The sequence below is a fragment of the Oncorhynchus masou genome, chromosome 15 (genome assembly GCF_036934945.1).
Source record: "Oncorhynchus masou masou isolate Uvic2021 chromosome 15, UVic_Omas_1.1, whole genome shotgun sequence".
Taxonomy (NCBI): Eukaryota; Metazoa; Chordata; class Actinopteri; order Salmoniformes; family Salmonidae; genus Oncorhynchus; species Oncorhynchus masou.
Window position 1 is genome coordinate 74295819 of NC_088226.1, and position 20303 is coordinate 74316121.

Below are 20303 nucleotides of genomic sequence, written 5' to 3' on the forward strand. Positions count from 1 at the left end.
TTGCGGAATTGTTGATATTCATATTGTGGGACATCTTGATGATGATGTAAAAGATGTACGCTGAGAGTCGGGAAGCAAGTTCAGGGAGGGAGTGTTTTAATAAATAAACGCAATGTAATGCAAAACAAGAGACACGAACAACGCACAGACATGAAACTGAAACAGAAACAATAACACAGGGGAAGGACCCAAAGGGAGTGACATTATGTAGGGAAGGACCCAAAGGGAGTGACATTAATTAGGCAAGGTAATCAGGGAAGTGATGGAGTCCAGGTGAGTCTGATGACGAGCAGGTGCGAGTAACGATGGTGACAGGTGAGCAGCCTGGTGACCTAGAGGCCGGAGAGGGAACACACATGACAGTACCCCTTCCCAGACGAGCGGCTCCTAACCGCAGGACGCTGACCAAAATGACGATCCAGGGGATCAGGAGCAGACCGGACAGAGAGGGAAAGAGAGGCGAGGGAATCCTGTCAATCCGGCTACAGGCAACCTAGAGCACCGGAGAGAGCATACCTGACGGTACCCCCTCTCCAGCATGTTCGGCTCCAGCCGCAGGACGCCAACCCAAGAGACGATCCCAGGGATCAGGAGCGGAACGGTCACACCTGCTGATGCGTGGGAACCTGTCGCCGGCAAGGATGCTGGAACCTGACAGACTGGCTGAGGCAGGGGAGCCAGGCGATCCGACTGAGGCACGAGAGCCTGACGAGCCAGTGGACACAGGGGAGCCAGGCGATCCGACTGAGGCACGAGAGCCTGACGAGCCAGTGGACACAGGGGAGCCAGGCGATCCGACTGAGGCACGAGAGCCTGACGAGCCAGTGGACACAGGGGAGCCAGGCGATCCGAAGAAGGCATGAAAGTCCGACGTGCCGGCTGAGGCAGGGGAGCCTGGTCATCCAACTGAGGCATGAGAGCCTGACGAGCGGCTGAGGCAGGGAGACTGGCAATCTGGCTGAGGCATGAAATCCTGTAGCGGCTCCCAGACCCAACGTCAATCCCCCTGACACAAAAATACCACTTAGGTGAGGCGTTATTCTGTAACGATGTGCGCTGAGAGTCAGGAAGCAAGTTCAGGGAGTGAATATATTAATAAATAAAGGTAACATAAATGTTAATTGATAAGGGAAGTGGTGGAGTCCAGGTGAGTCTGGTGATGCGCAGGTGCACGTAACGATGGTGACAGGTGTGCGCCATAACGAGCAGCCTGGTGACTAAGAGGGAGCCGAAGAGGGAGCCGAAGAGGGAGACAGACAGACATGACAGATGTGCACTACTTCATAACGCAAAGCCTTTAATCCTCAGTCTGATAGAAATACACCGCTGGTGGGAAAATATGCAGATTTTGTGTAAATCAAAAGTCCAGAGGCAACATCCCCCTCCACCTCCAAGTACAGAGGCAACATCCCCCTCCAAGGTAGAGGAAACATCCCCCTCCACCTCCAAGGTAGAGGAAACATCCCCTCCAAGGTAGAGGAAACATCCCCCTCCACCTCCAAGGTAGAGGAAACATCCCCCTCCAAGGTAGAGGAAACATCCCCCTCCAAGGTAGAGGAAACATCCCCCTCCCCCTCCAAGATAGAGGAAACATCCCCCTCCCCCTACAAGGTAGAGGAAACATCCCCCTCCAAGATAGAGGAAACATCCCCCTCCAAGGTAGAGGAAACATCCCCCTCCAAGGTAGAGGAAACATCCCCCTCCACCTCCAAGGTAGAGGAAACATCCCCCTCCAAGGTAGAGGAAACATCCCCCTCCAAGGTAGAGGAAACATCCCCTCCACCTCCAAGGTAGAGGAAACATCCCCTCCAAGGTAGAGGAAACATCCCCCTCCAAGGTAGAGGAAACATCCCCCTCCACCTCCAAGGTAGAGGAAACATCCCCCTCCAAGGTAGAGGAAACATCCCCCTCCAAGGTAGAGGAAACATCCCCCTCCCCCTCCAAGGTAGAGGAAACATCCCCCTCCAAGGTAGAGGAAACATCCCCCTCCCCCTCCAAGATAGAGGAAACATCCCCCTCCCCCTCCAAGGTAGAGGAAACATCCCCCTCCAAGGTAGAGGAAACATCCCCCTCCAGGGTAGAGGAAACATCCCCCTCCCCCTCCAAGGTAGAGGAAACATCCCCCTCCACCTCCAAGGTAGAGTAAACATCCCCTCCACCTCCAAGGTAGAGGAAACATCCCCCTCCCCTCCAAGATAGAGGAAACATCCCCCTCCAAGGTAGAGAAAACATCCCCCTCCAAGGTAGAGGAAACATCCCCCTCCAAGGTAGAGGAAACATCCCCCTCCACCTCCAAGGTGGAGGAAACATCCCCCTCCCCCTCCAAGGTAGAGGAAACATCCCCCTCCAAGGTAGAGGAAACATCCCCTCCCCTCCAAGGTAGAGGAAACATCCCCCTCCCCTCCAAGATAGAGGAAACATCCCCCTCCCCTCCAAGGTAGAGGAAACATCCCCTCCAAGGTAGAGGAAACATCCCCTCCAAGGTAGAGGAAACATCCCCCTCCACGGTAGAGGAAACATCCCCCTCCAGGGTAGAGGAAACATCCCCCTCCCCCTCCAAGGTAGAGGAAACATCCCCCTCCACCTCCAAGGTAGAGTAAACATCCCCCTCCACCTCCAAGGTAGAGGAAACATCCCCCTCCCCCTCCAAGATAGAGGAAACATCCCCCTCCAAGGTAGAGAAAACATCCCCCTCCAAGGTAGAGGAAACATCCCCCTCCAAGGTAGAGGAAACATCCCCCTCCACCTCCAAGGTGGAGGAAACATCCCCCTCCACCTCCAAGATAGAGGAAACATCCCCCTCCACCTCCAAGGTAGAGGAAACATCCCCCTCCAAGGTAGAGGAAACATCCCCCTCCAAGGTAGAGGAAACATCCCCCTCCAAGGTAGAGGAAACATCCCCCTCCCCCTCCAAGGTAGAGGAAACATCCCCCTCCAAGGTAGAGGAAACATCCCCCTCCAAGGTAGAGGAAACATCCCCCTCCCCCTCCAAGATAGAGGAAACATCCCCCTCCACCTCCAAGGTAGAGGAAACATCCCCCTCCACCTCCAAGGTAGAGGAAACATCCCCCTCCCCCTCCAAGATAGAGGAAACATCCCCCTCCACCTCCAAGGTAGAGGAAACATCCCCCTCCAAGGTAGAGGAAACATCCCCCTCCCCCTCCAAGATAGAGGAAACATCCCCCTCCACCTCCAAGGTAGAGGAAACATCCCCCTCCAAGGTAGAGGAAACATTCCCCTCCACCTCCAAGGTAGATTAAACATCCCCCTCCCCCTCCAAGGTAGATTAAACATCCCCCTCCCCCTCCAAGGTAGATTAAACATCCCCCTCCACCTCCAACTCCAATAAATCAGACTACGGTTTCCTTCTTTCTGTTTTAATTCTAACTGAAATGGTTTACAATGAGTGCCTGAAGTAGTTCCCATCTTCTGCCGACCCTTAATATTCTCTGTACTGGAGCAGCATGCGTTCTACCTTCAAAACCCTTCATAGTTTTACAACAAACTGATTTTCAGAAAACATTTCCTAAAATTAGCAACGGAATTGGTTCTTCAGGTTGATCCTTCGTCTTTGTAAATCCAATGAACTACACTCTGTATTGAACTTGCCCACAACGTCCAATGTACTTCACGTGTACAAAGACCACTACAATGTACAAAGACTGCAGTGTGGAAACAAAAGCTCCAGTCTTAATCTCAGTCAGTTGGCAGGTAGCCCTGGCAATTAGAGCATATGGGGCAATAACCAAAAGGTTGCTTGTTTTTAATCCTCCGTTCTGCCCTGAGCCCCCACACAACTTCTCCCCAGGCAACGATGATGTAGACTTTGGTTAAGGCCCCAAACCACCTCTTTGATTCAGAGGGTTATATGTGGAAGACACAAATATTCTTTAACATGTCTCCTCCCCTTCATCTACACAGGTTGAAGTGGATTCACCTGGTCAGTCTGTGACAAGAGCAGGGGTTCCTGTATGAGCCTGTATGTAAAACGCTTTGTAAATGTTTATCTGATGTAGATTAAAGAACTGCGATCGTTTAATATATGGAACTCCTCCTTGATGGTGAATGTGTGGCGTTACATGGTGTGTGTGTGTGTGTGTGTGTGTGTGTGTGTGTGTGTGTGTGTGTGTGTGTGTGTGTGTGTGTGTGTGTGTGTGTGTGTGTGTGCGTGCGTGCGTGCGTGCGTGTGTGTGTATGCGTGCGTGTGTGTGTGTGTGATGCCTGTTTCCCTATAATGTGTGTGGTCTCAGGTTGTGCGGCTGTCTGACACATTCTAGTTTGAGTCATCCAGGCTTGGTAGGAAGGTGACCTTACACAGAGAGAGATAATCACCCTGTCTGTGAGAGAGGAAAACCCCACGGTGTTAGTCATTAATGTTATCACTATGGAACATTTAACTGTCAGCAGGAGCTACCCACACAGTCCCTGTCACGATGGGGTTTATAAATGTCTACCTACCTGTCCTCTGTCTCTCTCATCCCTCCCTTCTCATTTCACCATACAACTCTCTACCAGCTACAGGTCAGTAACATTCAGTCTCAGGGCTAGTCACTGGTCAGTCACATGTCTAGTCACAGGTCAGTCACAGGTCAGTCACAGGTCAGTCACAGGTCAGTCACAGGTCAGTCACAGGTCAGTCACAGGTCAGTCACAGGCCAGTCACAGGTCAGTCACATGTCAGTCACAGGTCAGTCACAGGTCAGTCACATGTCTAGTCACAGGTCAGTCACAGGTCAGTCACATGTCTAGTCACAGGTCAGTCACAGGTCAGTCACAGGTCAGTCACAGGCCAGTCACAGGTCAGTCACAGCTCAGTCACAGGTCAGTCACAGGCCAGTCACATGTCAGTCACAGGTCAGTCACATGTCAGTCACATGTCTAGTCACAGGTCAGTCACAGGCCAGTCACATGTCAGTCACAGGTCAGTCACATGTCAGTCACATGTCTAGTCACAGGTCAGTCACAGGTCAGTCACAGGTCAGTCACAGGCCAGTCACAGGTCAGTCACAGGTCTAGTCACAGGTCAGTCACAGGTCTAGTCAGTAACAGTTAAAGAAAACGATAGGGTTGTATAGGGTTAGGGTTGTATAGGGTTGTATAGGGTTAGGGTTGTTTAGGGTTAGGGTTGTATAGGGTTAGGGTTGTATAGGGTTGTATAGGGTTAGGGTTGTATAGGGTTAGGGTTGTATAGGGTTAGGGTTGTATAGGGTTGTATAGGGTTAGGGTTGTTTAGGGTTAGGGTTGTATAGGGTTAGGGTTGTATAGGGTTAGGGTTGTATAGGGTTAGGGTTGTATAGGGTTAGGGTTGTATAGGGTTGTATAGGGTTGGGGTTGTATAGGGTTGTATAGGGTTGGGGTTGTATAGGGTTGTATAGGGTTGTATAGGGTTGGGGTTGTATAGGGTTGTATAGGGTTGGGGTTGTATAGGGTTGTATAGGGTTGTATAGGGTTGGGGTTGTATAGGGTTGTATAGGGTTGTATAGGGTTGTATAGGGTTGTATAGGGTTAGGGTTGTATAGGGTTGTATATGGTTAGGGTTGTATAGGGTTGTATAGGGTTGTATAGAGTTAGGGTTGTATAGGGTTGTATAGGGTTGGGGTTGTATAGGGTTAGGGTTTTAACATTCTGGTTACTTTCCTAAAATGTCTAGCCTAGTTTTGCTAGCCTAGTTTTGCTAGCCAGTTACAGGCAACTGTAGAGGAGGGTTGTTCCGGTCTGTTGCTGCCACTATGTTCCATCAGTCAGGATGTATGAATGAGGAGATGGAAGGCAGTGATCTTTATTGAACACTGATAACGGATGTGATATCCAGTAATAACGTTTATATATAATAATAATGTTTGCCCGGGCAAACACACAGGAAGAATCTCTAACCCCACTAAGCTGCAGGTGGGACAGAAGATTAGCTGATTGGCTGCTGAAACTTTCTGTCCCTACTTTAATTTCACACTCTTCTCTCTCCCTCTCTCTCTCTCTCTCTCTCTCTCTCTCTCTCTCTCTCTCTCCTCTCTCTCCCCCTCTCTCTCCCCAGTGTCCCAGTCTGTTGGTAATCCTCGTCTGAAAAAAGCCTGTTGTGGCGTGGGACTGAGAAAAGGGGGTGAGACAGACAGACAGACAGACCCAGCCTGCAGTACGGAGCCGCAGCCTCGCAGCCAGGAGCCACTCAGCAAGGACCTGTCACATCACAGTACTGCAGCCCCACAGAGGACCCAGGCACCTGAAGAACAGAGAGCAAAAGAGAGCAAAAGAGAGGAGACCAATCACAGGGTACGGCGAGGGCACCACACCACATCACACCAGCCAGAAATGCAAACACCACCAAACTTTTGGAGAAACGACTAAACTTTTTTCCTCTTGATCAAAAGGAGACCTGTGCTGAGTTACATAGGACCTGATAGTTGGGTGAACAGCAGTGTTATACTGTTCTAGAGTGAGTTCTAGGGTGATCCGAGAGTGTTCCTGAGAGTTCCGGGAGAGTTCCAAGCGTGTTCTAGAGTGAGTTCTAGGGTGATCCGAGAGTGTTCCAGAGAGTTCCCGGGAGAGTTCCAAGCGTGTTCTAGAGTGAGTTTTAGGGTGATCCGAGAGTGTTCCAGAGAGTTCCGGGAGAGTTCCAAAGCGTATTCTAGAGTGTTCTATACAGTGTTCTAGAATCTTTTCATCGGCTATAGGATCTGTGGGAACTAGAGCCAGACAGCAGGATGAGTGCCACTGAAGACATAGCAAAGGACTACTATGACTACCCTGATTGGAACATGGAGAACCCTGTGCCTACCAAGGTCCCAGCTGAGTGAGTACTGTTAACTCTTATTATTCCAGTTGTACAATCTCTGTTGTTCCAAACGTTGTTGTTTCATTGCTCTCTACTACTTGTTGTGGGCTTGTAACTTGGTTATCAGTGAAATCCTCTCCCCAATCCTTTTGTTATATCAATGTTTAAAGTGTCCACCAAGGTCCCAGTCAAGTGAGTACACAGCAATGACATCTCTATGGGAGTAACTGTATTATACCATTCTGGATGACAACCCCACCCACGTGAGAATTTACTTCTTGTTGTTTCATAGTTCTCTTCGACTTTTTGTGTGGGGTTATGATTTGAATGTTTTGAAATCTGCTTCATATACCCTTGGTTAAATGTTTGAATCATTAATTTGGGTGAACTGCTTCAATACGGTCAAGTCTTTAACTAGATTTGCATCAGGTGCATAAATAATATCTCCAGACAGTAGACGTGGCTGAAGCTTGGAGGTGATCAGTGTTATTAACTAATAGCACCAGACAGTAGACCTGGCTGAAGCTTGGAGTTGATCAGCGTTATTAACTAATAGCACCAGACAGTAGACCTGGCTGAAGCTTGGAGTTGATCAGCGTTATTAACTAATAGCACCAGACAGTAGACCTGGCTGAAGCTTGGAGGTGATCAGTGTTATTAACTAATAGCACCAGACAGTAGACCTGGCTGAAGCTTGGAGGTGATCAGTGTTATTAACTAATAGCACCAGACAGTAGACCTGGCTGAAGCTTGGAGGTGATCAGTGTTATTAACTAATAGCACCAGACAGTAGACCTGGCTGAAGCTTGGAGGTGATCAGTGTTATTAACTAATAGCACCAGACAGTAGACCTGGCTGAAGCTTGGAGGTGATCAGTGTTATTAACTAATAGCACCAGACAGTAGACCTGGCTGAAGCTTGGAGGTGATCAGTGTTATTAACTAATAGCACCAGACAGTAGACCTGGCTGAAACAGCTTGGAGGTGATCAGTGTTATTAACTAATAGCGCCAGACAGTAGACCTGGCTGAAGCTTGGAGGTGATCAGTGTTATTAACTAATAGCGCCAGACAGTAGACCTGGCTGAAGCTTGGGGGTGATCAGTGTTATTAACTAATAGCACCAGACAGTAGACCTGGCTGAAGCTTGGAGGTGATCAGTGTTATTAACTAATAGCATCAGACAGTAGACCTGGCTGAAGCTTGGAGGTGATCAGTGTTATTAACTAATAGCGCCAGACAGTACACGTGGCTGAAACAGCTTGGAGGTGATCAGTGTTATTAACTAATAGCGCCAGACAGTAGACCTGGCTGAAGCCTGGTGGTGATCGGTGTTATTAACTAATAGCGCCAGACAGTAGACTTGGCTGAATCTTGGAGGTGATCAGTGTTATTAACTAATAGCGCCAGACAGTAGACCTGGCTGTAGCTTGGGGGTGATCAGTGTTATTAACGGTCTGTCTTTTCAGTCTGATTATAGCTATGTTGTGTGCTTTTCTTTACTTTCACCCCTTGTTATATTTGAACAATGTTTATCATGGATGGCAAATACTTGTTTACCTTTACTTCTTAGGCTTAAAGTCGGACTGGTCAAAAGTCTGCGTTGTAATTTGAATTCTACTGCTGTTGCCCATGATAATGCTGTGTTTTACTGAGACTAGGGGATGTATTCTGGCAGCATAAACACATCCAAAACGGGTCCATTGCTCCAGGGTTTATTAATGATTGTGTAACACCTCTAGGTTTAGTAAGACTCAGACACTGGGGAAAGGGAAAGGGGGAAACATAGTCAGTTGTAAAACGGAATGCCTTCGAATGAAATGTGTCTTCACGCATTTAACCCAACCCCTCTGAATCAAAGAGGTGCTGCCTTAATCGACATCCACGTCTTCGGCGCCCGGGGAACAGTGGGTTAACTGCCTTGTTCAGGGGCAGAACGACAGATTTTTCCCTTGTCAGCTCGGGGATTCGATCCAGCAACCTTTCAGTTACTGGCCCTACACTCTAACCACTAGGTTACCTGCTGATAGTTTAGTTTAGTAACACTAACATACGGCATCGTCTGTGTCAGTCAGCTGTCAATCACACCTCCCTGCTCTAACAGCCTGCAGGCTCCTTGTCCTGGGTTGTATTGATTAGGGCACAGTGTAGCAAAAAATATTCTGCAACAGATATGAATGTTTTACTCGGACACTGCAGCACCTCCGTTTGTCAGCCAAACCTCCCTGCTCTGGCAGGCCTGTGTCTCATTCATTAGGAACAAACGGAAGAAAACAGACTGGGAGAGACTAGCTGAACTTGTCCAATAAGAATTGCTCATTGCAAAAGATTTTGCTATGCTGTGTCCTAATGAATATGTGCCTCTAGGCCTACGTATCATGCACGATATATCCCTGGCATTCCCTGCTAGTGTTTCTACTTGCATAGCGGCTAGCATTAGCTTACTACGTGGCCCGGTAAAGCCTATCTATCCCACCATTACTGCTGGCATTAGTCCAAGCATTACTGTTACAGTAGCTTTACTATAACTGCTGCATTACTATGAGACCCAGTAATACCAAAGATTTTGTATGAAGACCTATCCCAAGCAATAGGATTATTGCTACAGTACCCATTCTATGAAGCATTACAGCAGTAGTGTAAATCGTTGTAGCCTCAACATGTAGCATTACTATGAAGCATTATAGCATTACTATGAAGCATTATACAATTTCTATGAAGCACTATAGCATTACTATGGAATAGTATAGCATTACCAGTTCAGCATTATTATGAAGCAATATAACATTACTATGAAACATTATAGCATTACCATGAAGCATTATAGCATTACTATTAAGCATTATAGCATTACTATTAAGCATTATAGCATTACTGTTAAGCATTATAGTATTACTTTGAAGCATTGTAGATTTACTATGAGGCAATGTAGCATTACCATGAAGCATCAAATTATTACCATGAGGCATTATAGCATTGCCATGTTGCGTGATAGCATCACCATGAAGCACTGTAGAATTACCATTAAGCATTATAGCATTTAAATGAAGCATTAAAGCATTACTGTGAACAATTATAACATTATCATGAAGCATTACATTATATACAGCTGTAATACAAATACAGCACCCATAATGCAGTGTGTCTGTGTTTTTGAATGTTACTTTGCAGAGTAATCCCACCATGTGACCCTACAGCTGATGATAGACTCTACCACATCTGCATCTCTGCCATTTCTGTAAGTCCATGATGTACTACACTACCCATCATTCTCTGTTGTTTGTATGTCCATGATGTACCACAGCACCCATAATTCTCTCTTGTCTGTAAGTCCATGATGTACTACACTACCCATCATTCTCTGTTGTTTGAATGTCCATGATGTACTACAGTACCCATAATTCTCTCTTGTCTGTAAGTCCATGATGTACTACACTACCCATCATTCTCTGTTGTTTGAATGTCCATGATGTATCACAGCACCCATAATTCTCTCTTGTCTCTAAGTCCATGATGTACTACAGTACCCATAATGTTATGTGTAACATATCTGGTTGTATCTGTCATGCTGGGCGTACAGTACACAACTTTCAAAATCTTAACATTGCTGAGCTTCTCACATGAATCAACTACATTTCCTGTAGTTTTATGTCTTGCCAACGTAGTGGTACGTAGACTAACTGATCTGACACAGACAGGGGTCCCACACTACTAAACTCAGCACAATAAACTGTGTTTATTTTCACCAAACTTAAAATGTGTAAATATTTGTATGAACATAACAAGATTCAACAACTGAGACATAAATTGAACAAGTTCCACAGACATGTGACTAACAGAAATGGAGTAATGTGTCCCTGAACAAAGGGGGGGGATCAAAATCAAAAGTAACAGTCAGTATCTGGTGTGGCCACCAGCTGCATTAAGTACTGCAGTGCATCTCCTCCTCATGGACTGCACCATATTTGCCAGTTCTTGCTGTGAGATGTTACCCCACTCTTCCACCAAGGCACCTGCAAGTTCCTAGACATTTCTGGAGGGAATGACCCTAGCCCTCACCCGCCGATCCAACAGGTCCCAGACATGCTCAATGCGATTGAGATCCGGGCTCTTCGCTGGCCATGGCAGAACTATGACATTTCTGCCTTGCAGGAAATCACGCACAGAACGAGCTGTATGGCTGGTGGCATTATCATGCTGGAGGGTCATGTCAGGATGAGCCTGCAGGAAGGGTACCACATGAGGGAGGAGGATGTCTTCCCTGTAACGCACATCGTTGAGATTGCCTGCAATGACAACAAGCTCATTCTGATGATGCAGTTTCACACCGCCCAGACCATGACGAAGCCTCCACCTCCAAATTGATCCCGTTCCCGAGTACAGGCCTCGGTGTAACGCTCATTCCGACCAGCACCCCTGGTGAGACAAAACCGTGACTCGTCAGTGAAGAGCACTTTTTGCGAGCCCTGTCTGGTCCAGCGACGGTGGGTTTGTGCCCATAGGTGACGTTGTTGCCGGTGATGTTAGGTGAGGACCTGCCTTACAACAGGCCTACAAGACCTGAGTCCAGCCTCTCTCAGCCTATTGCGGACAGTCTGAGCACTGATGGAGGGATTGTGTGTTCCTGGTGTAACTCAGGCAGTTGTTGTTGCCATCCTGTACCTGTCCCACAGGTGTGATGTTTGTATGTACCGATCCTGTGCAGGTGTTGTTACATGTGGTCTGCCACTGCGAGGATGATCAGCTGTCAGTACTGTCTCCGTGTAGCACAGTCTTAGGCGTCTCACAGTACGGACATTGCAATTTATTGCCCTGGCCACATCTGCAGGCCTCATGCCTCCTTGCAGCATGCCTAAGGCATGTTCACCCAGATGAGCAGGGACCCTGGACATCTTTCTTTTGATGTTTTTCAGAGTCAGTAGAAAGTCCTCTTTAGTGTCCTAAGTTTTCATAACTGGGACCTTAAATTGCCTACCGTCTGTCAGCTGTTAGTGTCTTAACGACCGTTCCACAGGTGCATGTTCATTAATTGTTTATGGTTCATTGAACAAGCATGGGAAACAGTGTTTAAACCCTTTACAATGGATTTTTACGAATTATCTTTGAAAGACAGGGACGTTTCTTTTTTTGCTGAGTTTAGATGTGATGATCCTCCATAACATGATGTCTCACAAAAACAATGGCGGGATTAGATTGTTAATGTAGCTACAATGAGCTGTGGCTCAAAGCAGCCTAGGTTTCTGTCAGAAATTCACGCTTGCCATACCGAGTTGAAATATCTAGCCAACATTTTGATTTTAATAACATTGCTAGTGAACTTCTGAGCTGTAACAATTTGACGCTCTTGGCTTTGGTTAAAGGCAGAACTATGGGGACGTCTGGGACTGCTCAATGACGGGATCGGAAGCCCTCAGATTGTGTCTCTGACGAGCATCGTGACAACCGTGCATCCCGAGATTTTGTCTTCGATCTCAAAAACGTGTCAGGGTCAGCTAAATCAGGGCCAAAATCATGTACACTGTTGCTCTTGTCCACCTGAGCCAGACTGTTCTGGCTCTGCTCACCTCAACCAGACTGTTCTGGCTCTGCTCACCTCAACCAGACTGTTCTGGCTCTGTCCACCTCAACCAGACTGTTCTGGCTCTGTCCACCTCAACCAGACTGTTCTGGCTCTGTCCACCTCAACCAGACTGTTCTGGCTCTGCTCACCTGAACCAGACTGTTCTGGTTCTGCTCACCTGAACCAGACTGTTCTGGCTCTGCTCACCTGAACCATACTGTTCTGGCTCTGCTCACCTCAACCAGACTGTTCTGGCTCTGCTCACCTGAACCATACTGTTCTGGCTCTGCTCACCTCAACCAGACTGTTCTGGCTCTGTCCACCTCAACCAGACTGTTCTGGCTCTGTCCACCTCAACAGTTTGAATTAACACAGTTTGACTCAGCACAGTTTGACTCAACACAGTTTGGCTCAGCACAGTTTGACTCAACACAGTTTGGCTCTGCACTGTTTGTCTCAACACAGTTTGACTCAACACAGTTTGGTTCAGCACAGTTTGACTCAGCATAGCTTGACTCAGCACAGTTTGGCTCAGCACAGCTTGACTCAGCATCGCTCGGATCAGCACAGTTTGACTCAGCATAGCTTGACCCAGCACAGTTTGGCTCAGCACAGTTTGACTCAACACAGTTTGCCTTAGCACAGTTTGACTCAGCATAGCTTGGCTCAGCGTAGTTTGACTCAGCACAGTTTGACTCAGCACAGTTTGACTCAACACAGTTTGACTCAGTACAGTTTGTCTCAGCACAGTTTGACTCAACACAGTTTGACTCAGCACAGTTTGAATCAACTCAGTTTGACTCAGCACAGTTTGACTCAACACAGTTTGACTCAGCACAGTTTGACTCAACACAGTTTGTCTCAACACAGTTTGGCTCAGCACAGTTTGACTCAGCACAGTTTGACTCAACACAGTTTGACTCAGTACAGTTTGTCTCAGCACAGTTTGACTCAACACAGTTTGGCTCAACACAGTTTGGCTCAGCACAGTTTGACTCAGCACAGTTTGACTCAACACAGTTTGTCTCAACACAGTTTGGCTCAGCACAGTTTGACAGCACAGTTTGACTCAACACAGTTTGACTCAGCACAGTTTGACTCAGCACAGTTTGACTCAACACAGTTTGACTCAGTACAGTTTGTCTCAGCACAGTTTGACTCAACACAGTTTGACTCAGCACAGTTTGAATCAACTCAGTTTGACTCAGCACAGTTTGACTCAACACAGTTTGACTCAGCACAGTTTGACTCAACACAGTTTGTCTCAACACAGTTTGACTCAACACAGTTTGACTCAGCACAGTTTAAATCAACACAGTTGGTCTCAGCACAGTAGTTTGAAAAGCCCGTTATGACACCATTATGTCATTACCACTTCACACGCGTCTCACTCTCTATCCTCTTCAGGTTTACACCACCGCTTCAGCCACATTCTCACTCTGATCTGGTGTAACATGACTGTCTGGTACTGTATGAAGCCATCAGCAACAACTCTTACACGATAAGGTTGTCTCGGTCGATATAGAAATCAAACCAAATTTATTTATAAAGCCCTTCTTACATCAGCTGATATCTCAAAGTGCTGTAAAGAAACCCAGTCTATAAAACACCAAACAGCAAGCAATGCAGGTGTTGAAGCCAATATACCATGGTCTTTCCTGTAGATAAGATTACAGTCTGATTTCAACACTATTGGTTTGGTCTGTAAGGACCTTATGTAACCTGATGTATTTGTCCAGTAGACCTGTAGTGTTATATATCGACGGTACCATAGCTGATAACCCTCCAATTCACAACTAAACTACAGATTAGAAGTTTATTTTTTACTGCGGAGATGATACGGGGCGGCAGGGTAGCCTAGTGGTTAGAGTGTAGAGGTGGCAGGTAGCCTAGTGGTTAGAGTGTAGAGGAGGCAGGTAGCCTAGTGGTTAGAGTGTGGAGGTGGCAGGTAGCCTAGTGGTTAGAGTGTAGAGGTGGCAGGTGGCCTAGTGGTTAGAGTGTAGAGGTGGCAGGGTAGCCTAGTGGTTAGAGTGTAGAGGCGGCAGGGTAGCCTAGTGGTTAGAGTGTAGAGGCGGCAGGGTAGCCTAGTGGTTAGAGTGTAGAGGCGGCAGGGTAGCCTAGTGGTTAGAGTGTAGAGGCGGCAGGGTAGCCTAGTGGTTAGAGTGTAGAGGCGGCAGGGTAGCCTAGTGGTTAGAGTGTAGAGGTGGCAGGTAGCCTAGTGGTTAGAGTCTAGAGGCGGCAGGGTAGCCTAGTGGTTAGAGTGTAGAGGTGGCAGGTAGCCTAGTGGTTAGAGTCTAGAGGCGGCAGGGTAGCCTAGTGGTTAGAGCGTTGGACTAGTAACCGAAAGGTTGTAAGTTCGAATCACCGAGCTGATAAGGTACAAATCTGTCGTTCTGCCCCTGAACAGGCAGTTACCCCACTGTTCCCAGGCCGTCATTGAAAATAAGAATTTGTTCTTAACTGACTTGCCTGGTTAAAAAAAGGTAAAAAATACCCATCTGTTTGATACCACTCAATGTCATGTGTTTTTACTCCAAAAAGGAATTTAAGGCCAAGCACCATAAAAGTTATTTTTTCTTCCGTTTAGCATATCACAATCAACTTTTACCCGTTTGTTTCTATTACAAATATTGTATTAAAATATGCTAATGTATCATTAAATATGTGCAAATGAACTTTTCGGGACACTGGATTAAGTGAGCTGTGAAGTCACTCTAGGTCAATACTGCTCAGTGAGCTGTGAAGTCACTCTAGGTCAATACTGCTCAGTGAGCTGTGAAGTCACTCTAGGTCAATACTGCTCAGTGAGCTGTGAAGTCACTCTAGGTCAATACTGCTCAGTGAGCTGTGAAGTCACTCTAGGTCAATACTGCTCAGTGAGCTGTGAAGTCACTCTAGGTCAATACTGCTCAGTGAGCTGTGAAGTCACTCTAGGTCAATACTGCTCAGTGAGCTGTGAAGTCACTCTAGGTCAATACTGCTCAGTGAGCTGTGAAGTCACTCTAGGTCAATACTGCTCAGTGAGCTGTGAAGTCACTCTAGGTCAATACTGCTCAGTGAGCTGTGAAGTCACTCTAGGTCAATACTGCTCAGTGAGCTGTGAAGTCACTCTAGGTCAATACTGCTCAGTGAGCTGTGAAGTCACTCTAGGTCAATACTGCTCAGTGAGCTGTGAAGTCACTCTAGGTCAATACTGCTCAGTGAGCTGTGAAGTCACTCTAGGTCAATACTGCTCAGTGAGCTGTGAAGTCCTGACTAATGGTGACCCAGTGAGATCATAGACTGGGGGAAACCCTTTTGTTGTGGGGTCTGCCCCCAGTCTTTGGTCTGACCCAGGGGAGAGGGCAGGGGGTCCCAAGAGGACTGAGGAGAAGGCAGGGGGTCCACAGCTGCACAAGTGTCAAGGGTCATATGGGTCGGGCAGAAGGACCAGACAGATGTGGCCAACTGGGATAACTGAAATGTCTCCTGGACTAATTGGTCTGTCTCCCGTTCTGTGGTGCAGCTGGTGGTCATGTTGATCCTAGCATTCCTTGCCAGGAGGATGAAGCTGGCGGATGGGCAGAAAAGAGGTTTACTCAGGTGAGATCCCCTTCTCTTACCCCATATTATAATCTTAATAAAATTTGATTTGATTTGATTTAGATTTATACCTTTAAATGGCATCCTAATCCTCCCTTCTGTGGGAAAGTGAATTTACAAATGGAATAGGACTTTTTTATTTCATTTAAATTATATTTCCCCCCCCAACCCTGCCATCCACACTGTTGCATCCCCCTGCCATGACATCATATATCAAACCTGAAGCAGCTTGGTTCTAACATCCTGGTTCTAAATATTTTCCTGTTTGATCCCCAGCCCAGTGAACTTCCTGGACCACACGCAGCACAAGGGCTTAGCTGTAGCTGTGTTTGGAGTGCTGTTCTGCAAACTGTTTGGTCTGGTCATAGCACCAAACCCTCTTCCCTTCACCACAGACCAAGCCAACAAACGTAAGGAGCAGAAAGTTGTGAAATCATAGATCGGAGTAGTGTTTTGTTCCACAATTATTAGGAGTTCACAGCGAAACCTATTGTCATTCTGAGATCATTATTTTCTCCTTAAAGGGAAATTTCACCGCTACACTCTATTTGGGGTGTTCTTCCAGTCAGACATCAAATCCTGTCAGACATCACATCCTGTCAGACATCACATCCTGTCAGACATCCTGTCAGACAACGTGTCAGACATCACATCCTGTCAGACATCCTGTCAGACATCACATCCTGTCAGACATCCTGTCAGACATCACATCTGTCAGAAATCGTGTCAGACATCACATCCTGTCAGACATCACATCCTGTCAGACATCGTGTCAGACATCACATCCTGTCAGACATCCTGTCAGACATCACATCCTGTCAGACATCACATCCTGTCAGACGTCCTGTCCCCCGACATAATACTTAGTGATGAAAGGTGTTTCAGACATAATACTACTGATGAAAGGTGTTTCAGACATAATACTACTGATGAAAGGTGTTTCAGACATAATACTACTGATGAAAGGTGTTTCAGACATAATACTACTGATGAAAGGTGTTTCAGACATAATACCACTGATGAAAGGTGTTTCAGACATAATACTACTGATGAAAGGTGTTTCAGACATAATACTACTGATGAAAGGTGTTTCAGACATAATACTTAGTGATGAAAGGTGTTTCAGACACAATACTAGTGATGAAAGGTGTTTCAGACATAATACTTAGTGATGAAAGGTGTTTCAGACATAATACTAATGATGAAAGGTGTTTCAGACATAATACTACTGATGAAAGGTGTTTCAGACATAATACTACTGATGAAAGGTGTTTCAGACATAATACTTAGTGATGAAAGGTGTTTCAGACATAATACTACTGATGAAAGGTGTTTCAGACATAATACTTAGTGATGAAAGGTGTTTCAGACATAATACTTAGTGATGAAAGGTGTTTCAGACATAATACTTAGTGATGAAAGGTGTTTCAGACATAATACTTAGTGATGAAAGGTGTTTCAGACACAATACTAGTGATGAAAGGTGTTTCAGACATAATACTTAGTGATGAAAGGTGTTTCAGACATAATACTTAGTGATGAAAGGTGTTTCAGACATAATACTTAGTGATGAAAGGTGTTTCAGACATAATACTTAGTGATGAAAGGTGTTTCAGACATAATACTAGTGATGAAAGGTGTTTCAGACATAATACTTAGTGATGAAAGGTGTTTCAGACATAATACTTAGTGATGAAAGGTGTTTCAGACATAATACTACTGATGAAAGGTGTTTCAGACATAATACTACTGATGAAAGGTGTTTCAGACATAATACTACTGATGAAAGGTGTTTCAGACATAATACTACTGATGAAAGGTGTTTCAGACATAATACTAGTGATGAAAGGTGTTTCAGACATAATACTACTGATGAAAGGTGTTTCAGACATAATACTACTGATGAAAGGTGTTTCAGACATAATACTAGTGATGAAAGGTGTTTCAGACATAATACTACTGATGAAAGGTGTTTCAGACATAATACTACTGATGAAAGGTGTTTCAGACATAATACTACTGATGAAAGGTGTTTCAGACATAATACTTAGTGATGAAAGGTGTTTCAGACATAATACTACTGATGAAAGGTGTTTCAGACATAATACTTAGTGATGAAAGGTGTTTCAGACATAATACTACTGATGAAAGGTGTTTCAGACACAATACTACTGATGAAAGGTGTTTCAGACATAATACTACTGATGAAAGGTGTTTCAGACATAATACTACTGATGAAAGGTGTTTCAGACATAATACTACTGATGAAAGGTGTTTCAGACATAATACTTAGTGATGAAAGGTGTTTCAGACATAATACTACTGATGAAAGGTGTTTCAGACATAATACTTAGTGATGAAAGGTGTTTCAGACATAATACTACCGATGAAAGGTGTTTCAGACACAATACTACTGATGAAAGGTGTTTCAGACATAATACTACTGATGAAAGGTGTTTCAGACATAATACTACTGATGAAAGGTGTTTCAGACATAATACTACTGATGAAAGGTGTTTCAGACATAATACTTAGTGATGAAAGGTGTTTCAGACATAATACTACTGATGAAAGGTGTTTCAGACATAATACTTAGTGATGAAAGGTGTTTCAGACATAATACTACTGATGAAAGGTGTTTCAGACATAATACTACTGATGAAAGGTGTTTCAGACATAATACTACTGATGAAAGGTGTTTCAGACATAATACTAGTGATGAAAGGTGTTTCAGACATAATACTACTGATGAAAGGTGTTTCAGACATAATACTACTGATGAAAGGTGTTTCAGACATAATACTACTGATGAAAGGTGTTTCAGACATAATACTTATTGATGAAAGGTGTTTCAGACATAATACTAGTGATGAAAGGTGTTTCAGACATAATACTGCTGATGAAAGGTGTTTCAGACATAATACTAGTGATGAAAGGTGTTTCAGACATAATACTACTGATGAAAGGTGTTTCAGACATAATACTAGTGATGAAAGGTGTTTCAGACATAATACTACTGATGAAAGGTGTTTCAGACATAATACTACTGATGAAAGGTGTTTCAGACATAATACTACTGATGAAAGGTGTTTCAGACATAATACTTAGTGATGAAAGGTGTTTCAGACATAATACTTAGTGATGAAAGGTGTTTCAGACATAATACTACTGATGAAAGGTGTTTCAGACATAATACTACTGATGAAAGGTGTTTCAGACATAATCCTACTGATGAAAGGTGTTTCAGACATAATACTACTGATGAAAGGTGTTTCAGACATAATACTACTGATGAAAGGTGTTTCAGACATAATACTTAGTGATGAAAAGGTGTTTCAGACATAATACTACTGATGAAAGGTGTTTCAGACATAATACTACTGATGAAAGGTGTTTCAGACATAATACTTAGTGATGAAAGGTGTTTCAGACATAATACTTAGTGATGAAAGGTGTTTCAGACATAATACTACTGATGAAAGGTGTTTCAGACATAATACTACTGATGAAAGGTGTTTCAGACATAATACTATACTTAGTGATGAAAGGTGTTTCAGACATAATACTTATTGATGAAAGGTGTTTCAGACATAATACTTAGTGATGAAAGGTGTTTCAGACACAATACTAGTGATGAAAGGTGTTTCAGACATAATACTTAGTGATGAAAGGTGTTTCAGACATAATACTTAGTGATGAAAGGTGTTTCAGACATAATACTTAGTGATGAAAGGTGTTTCAGACATAATACTTAGTGATGAAAGGTGTTTCAGACATAATACTAGTGATGAAAGGTGTTTCAGACATAATACTTAGTGATGAAAGGTGTTTCAGACATAATACTTAGTGATGAAAGGTGTTTCAGACATAATACTACTGATGAAAGGTGTTTCAGACATAATACTACTGATGAAAGGTGTTTCAGACATAATACTACTGATGAAAGGTGTTTCAGACATAATACTACTGATGAAAGGTGTTTCAGACATAATACTAGTGATGAAAGGTGTTTCAGACATAATACTACTGATGAAAGGTGTTTCAGACATAATACTACTGATGAAAGGTGTTTCAGACATAATACTAGTGATGAAAGGTGTTTCAGACATAATACTACTGATGAAAGGTGTTTCAGACATAATACTACTGATGAAAGGTGTTTCAGACATAATACTACTGATGAAAGGTGTTTCAGACATAATACTTAGTGATGAAAGGTGTTTCAGACATAATACTACTGATGAAAGGTGTTTCAGACATAATACTTAGTGATGAAAGGTGTTTCAGACATAATACTACTGATGAAAGGTGTTTCAGACACAATACTACTGATGAAAGGTGTTTCAGACATAATACTACTGATGAAAGGTGTTTCAGACATAATACTACTGATG

General features: G+C 44.7%; 1 protein-coding gene across 2 annotated transcripts in view; it reads left to right on the plus strand.

The window, feature by feature from the left end:
* stra6 (signaling receptor and transporter of retinol STRA6) overlaps positions 1-20303 on the plus strand; it is a 173720-nt gene that overhangs the window by 16960 nt on the left and 136457 nt on the right. Inside the window, exons 2-6 of one of the 2 annotated variants that reach the window (XM_064990227.1) lie at positions 3922-3979; positions 6032-6787; positions 9939-10005; positions 15833-15909; positions 16186-16319. In XM_064990227.1, the coding sequence (XP_064846299.1) occupies positions 6699-6787; positions 9939-10005; positions 15833-15909; positions 16186-16319 (367 nt within the window). In that variant the 5' untranslated portion in view covers positions 3922-3979; positions 6032-6698. The remainder of the gene's footprint in view (positions 1-3921; positions 3980-6031; positions 6788-9938; positions 10006-15832; positions 15910-16185; positions 16320-20303) is intronic. The other variant, XM_064990225.1, reaches the window with a different exon arrangement.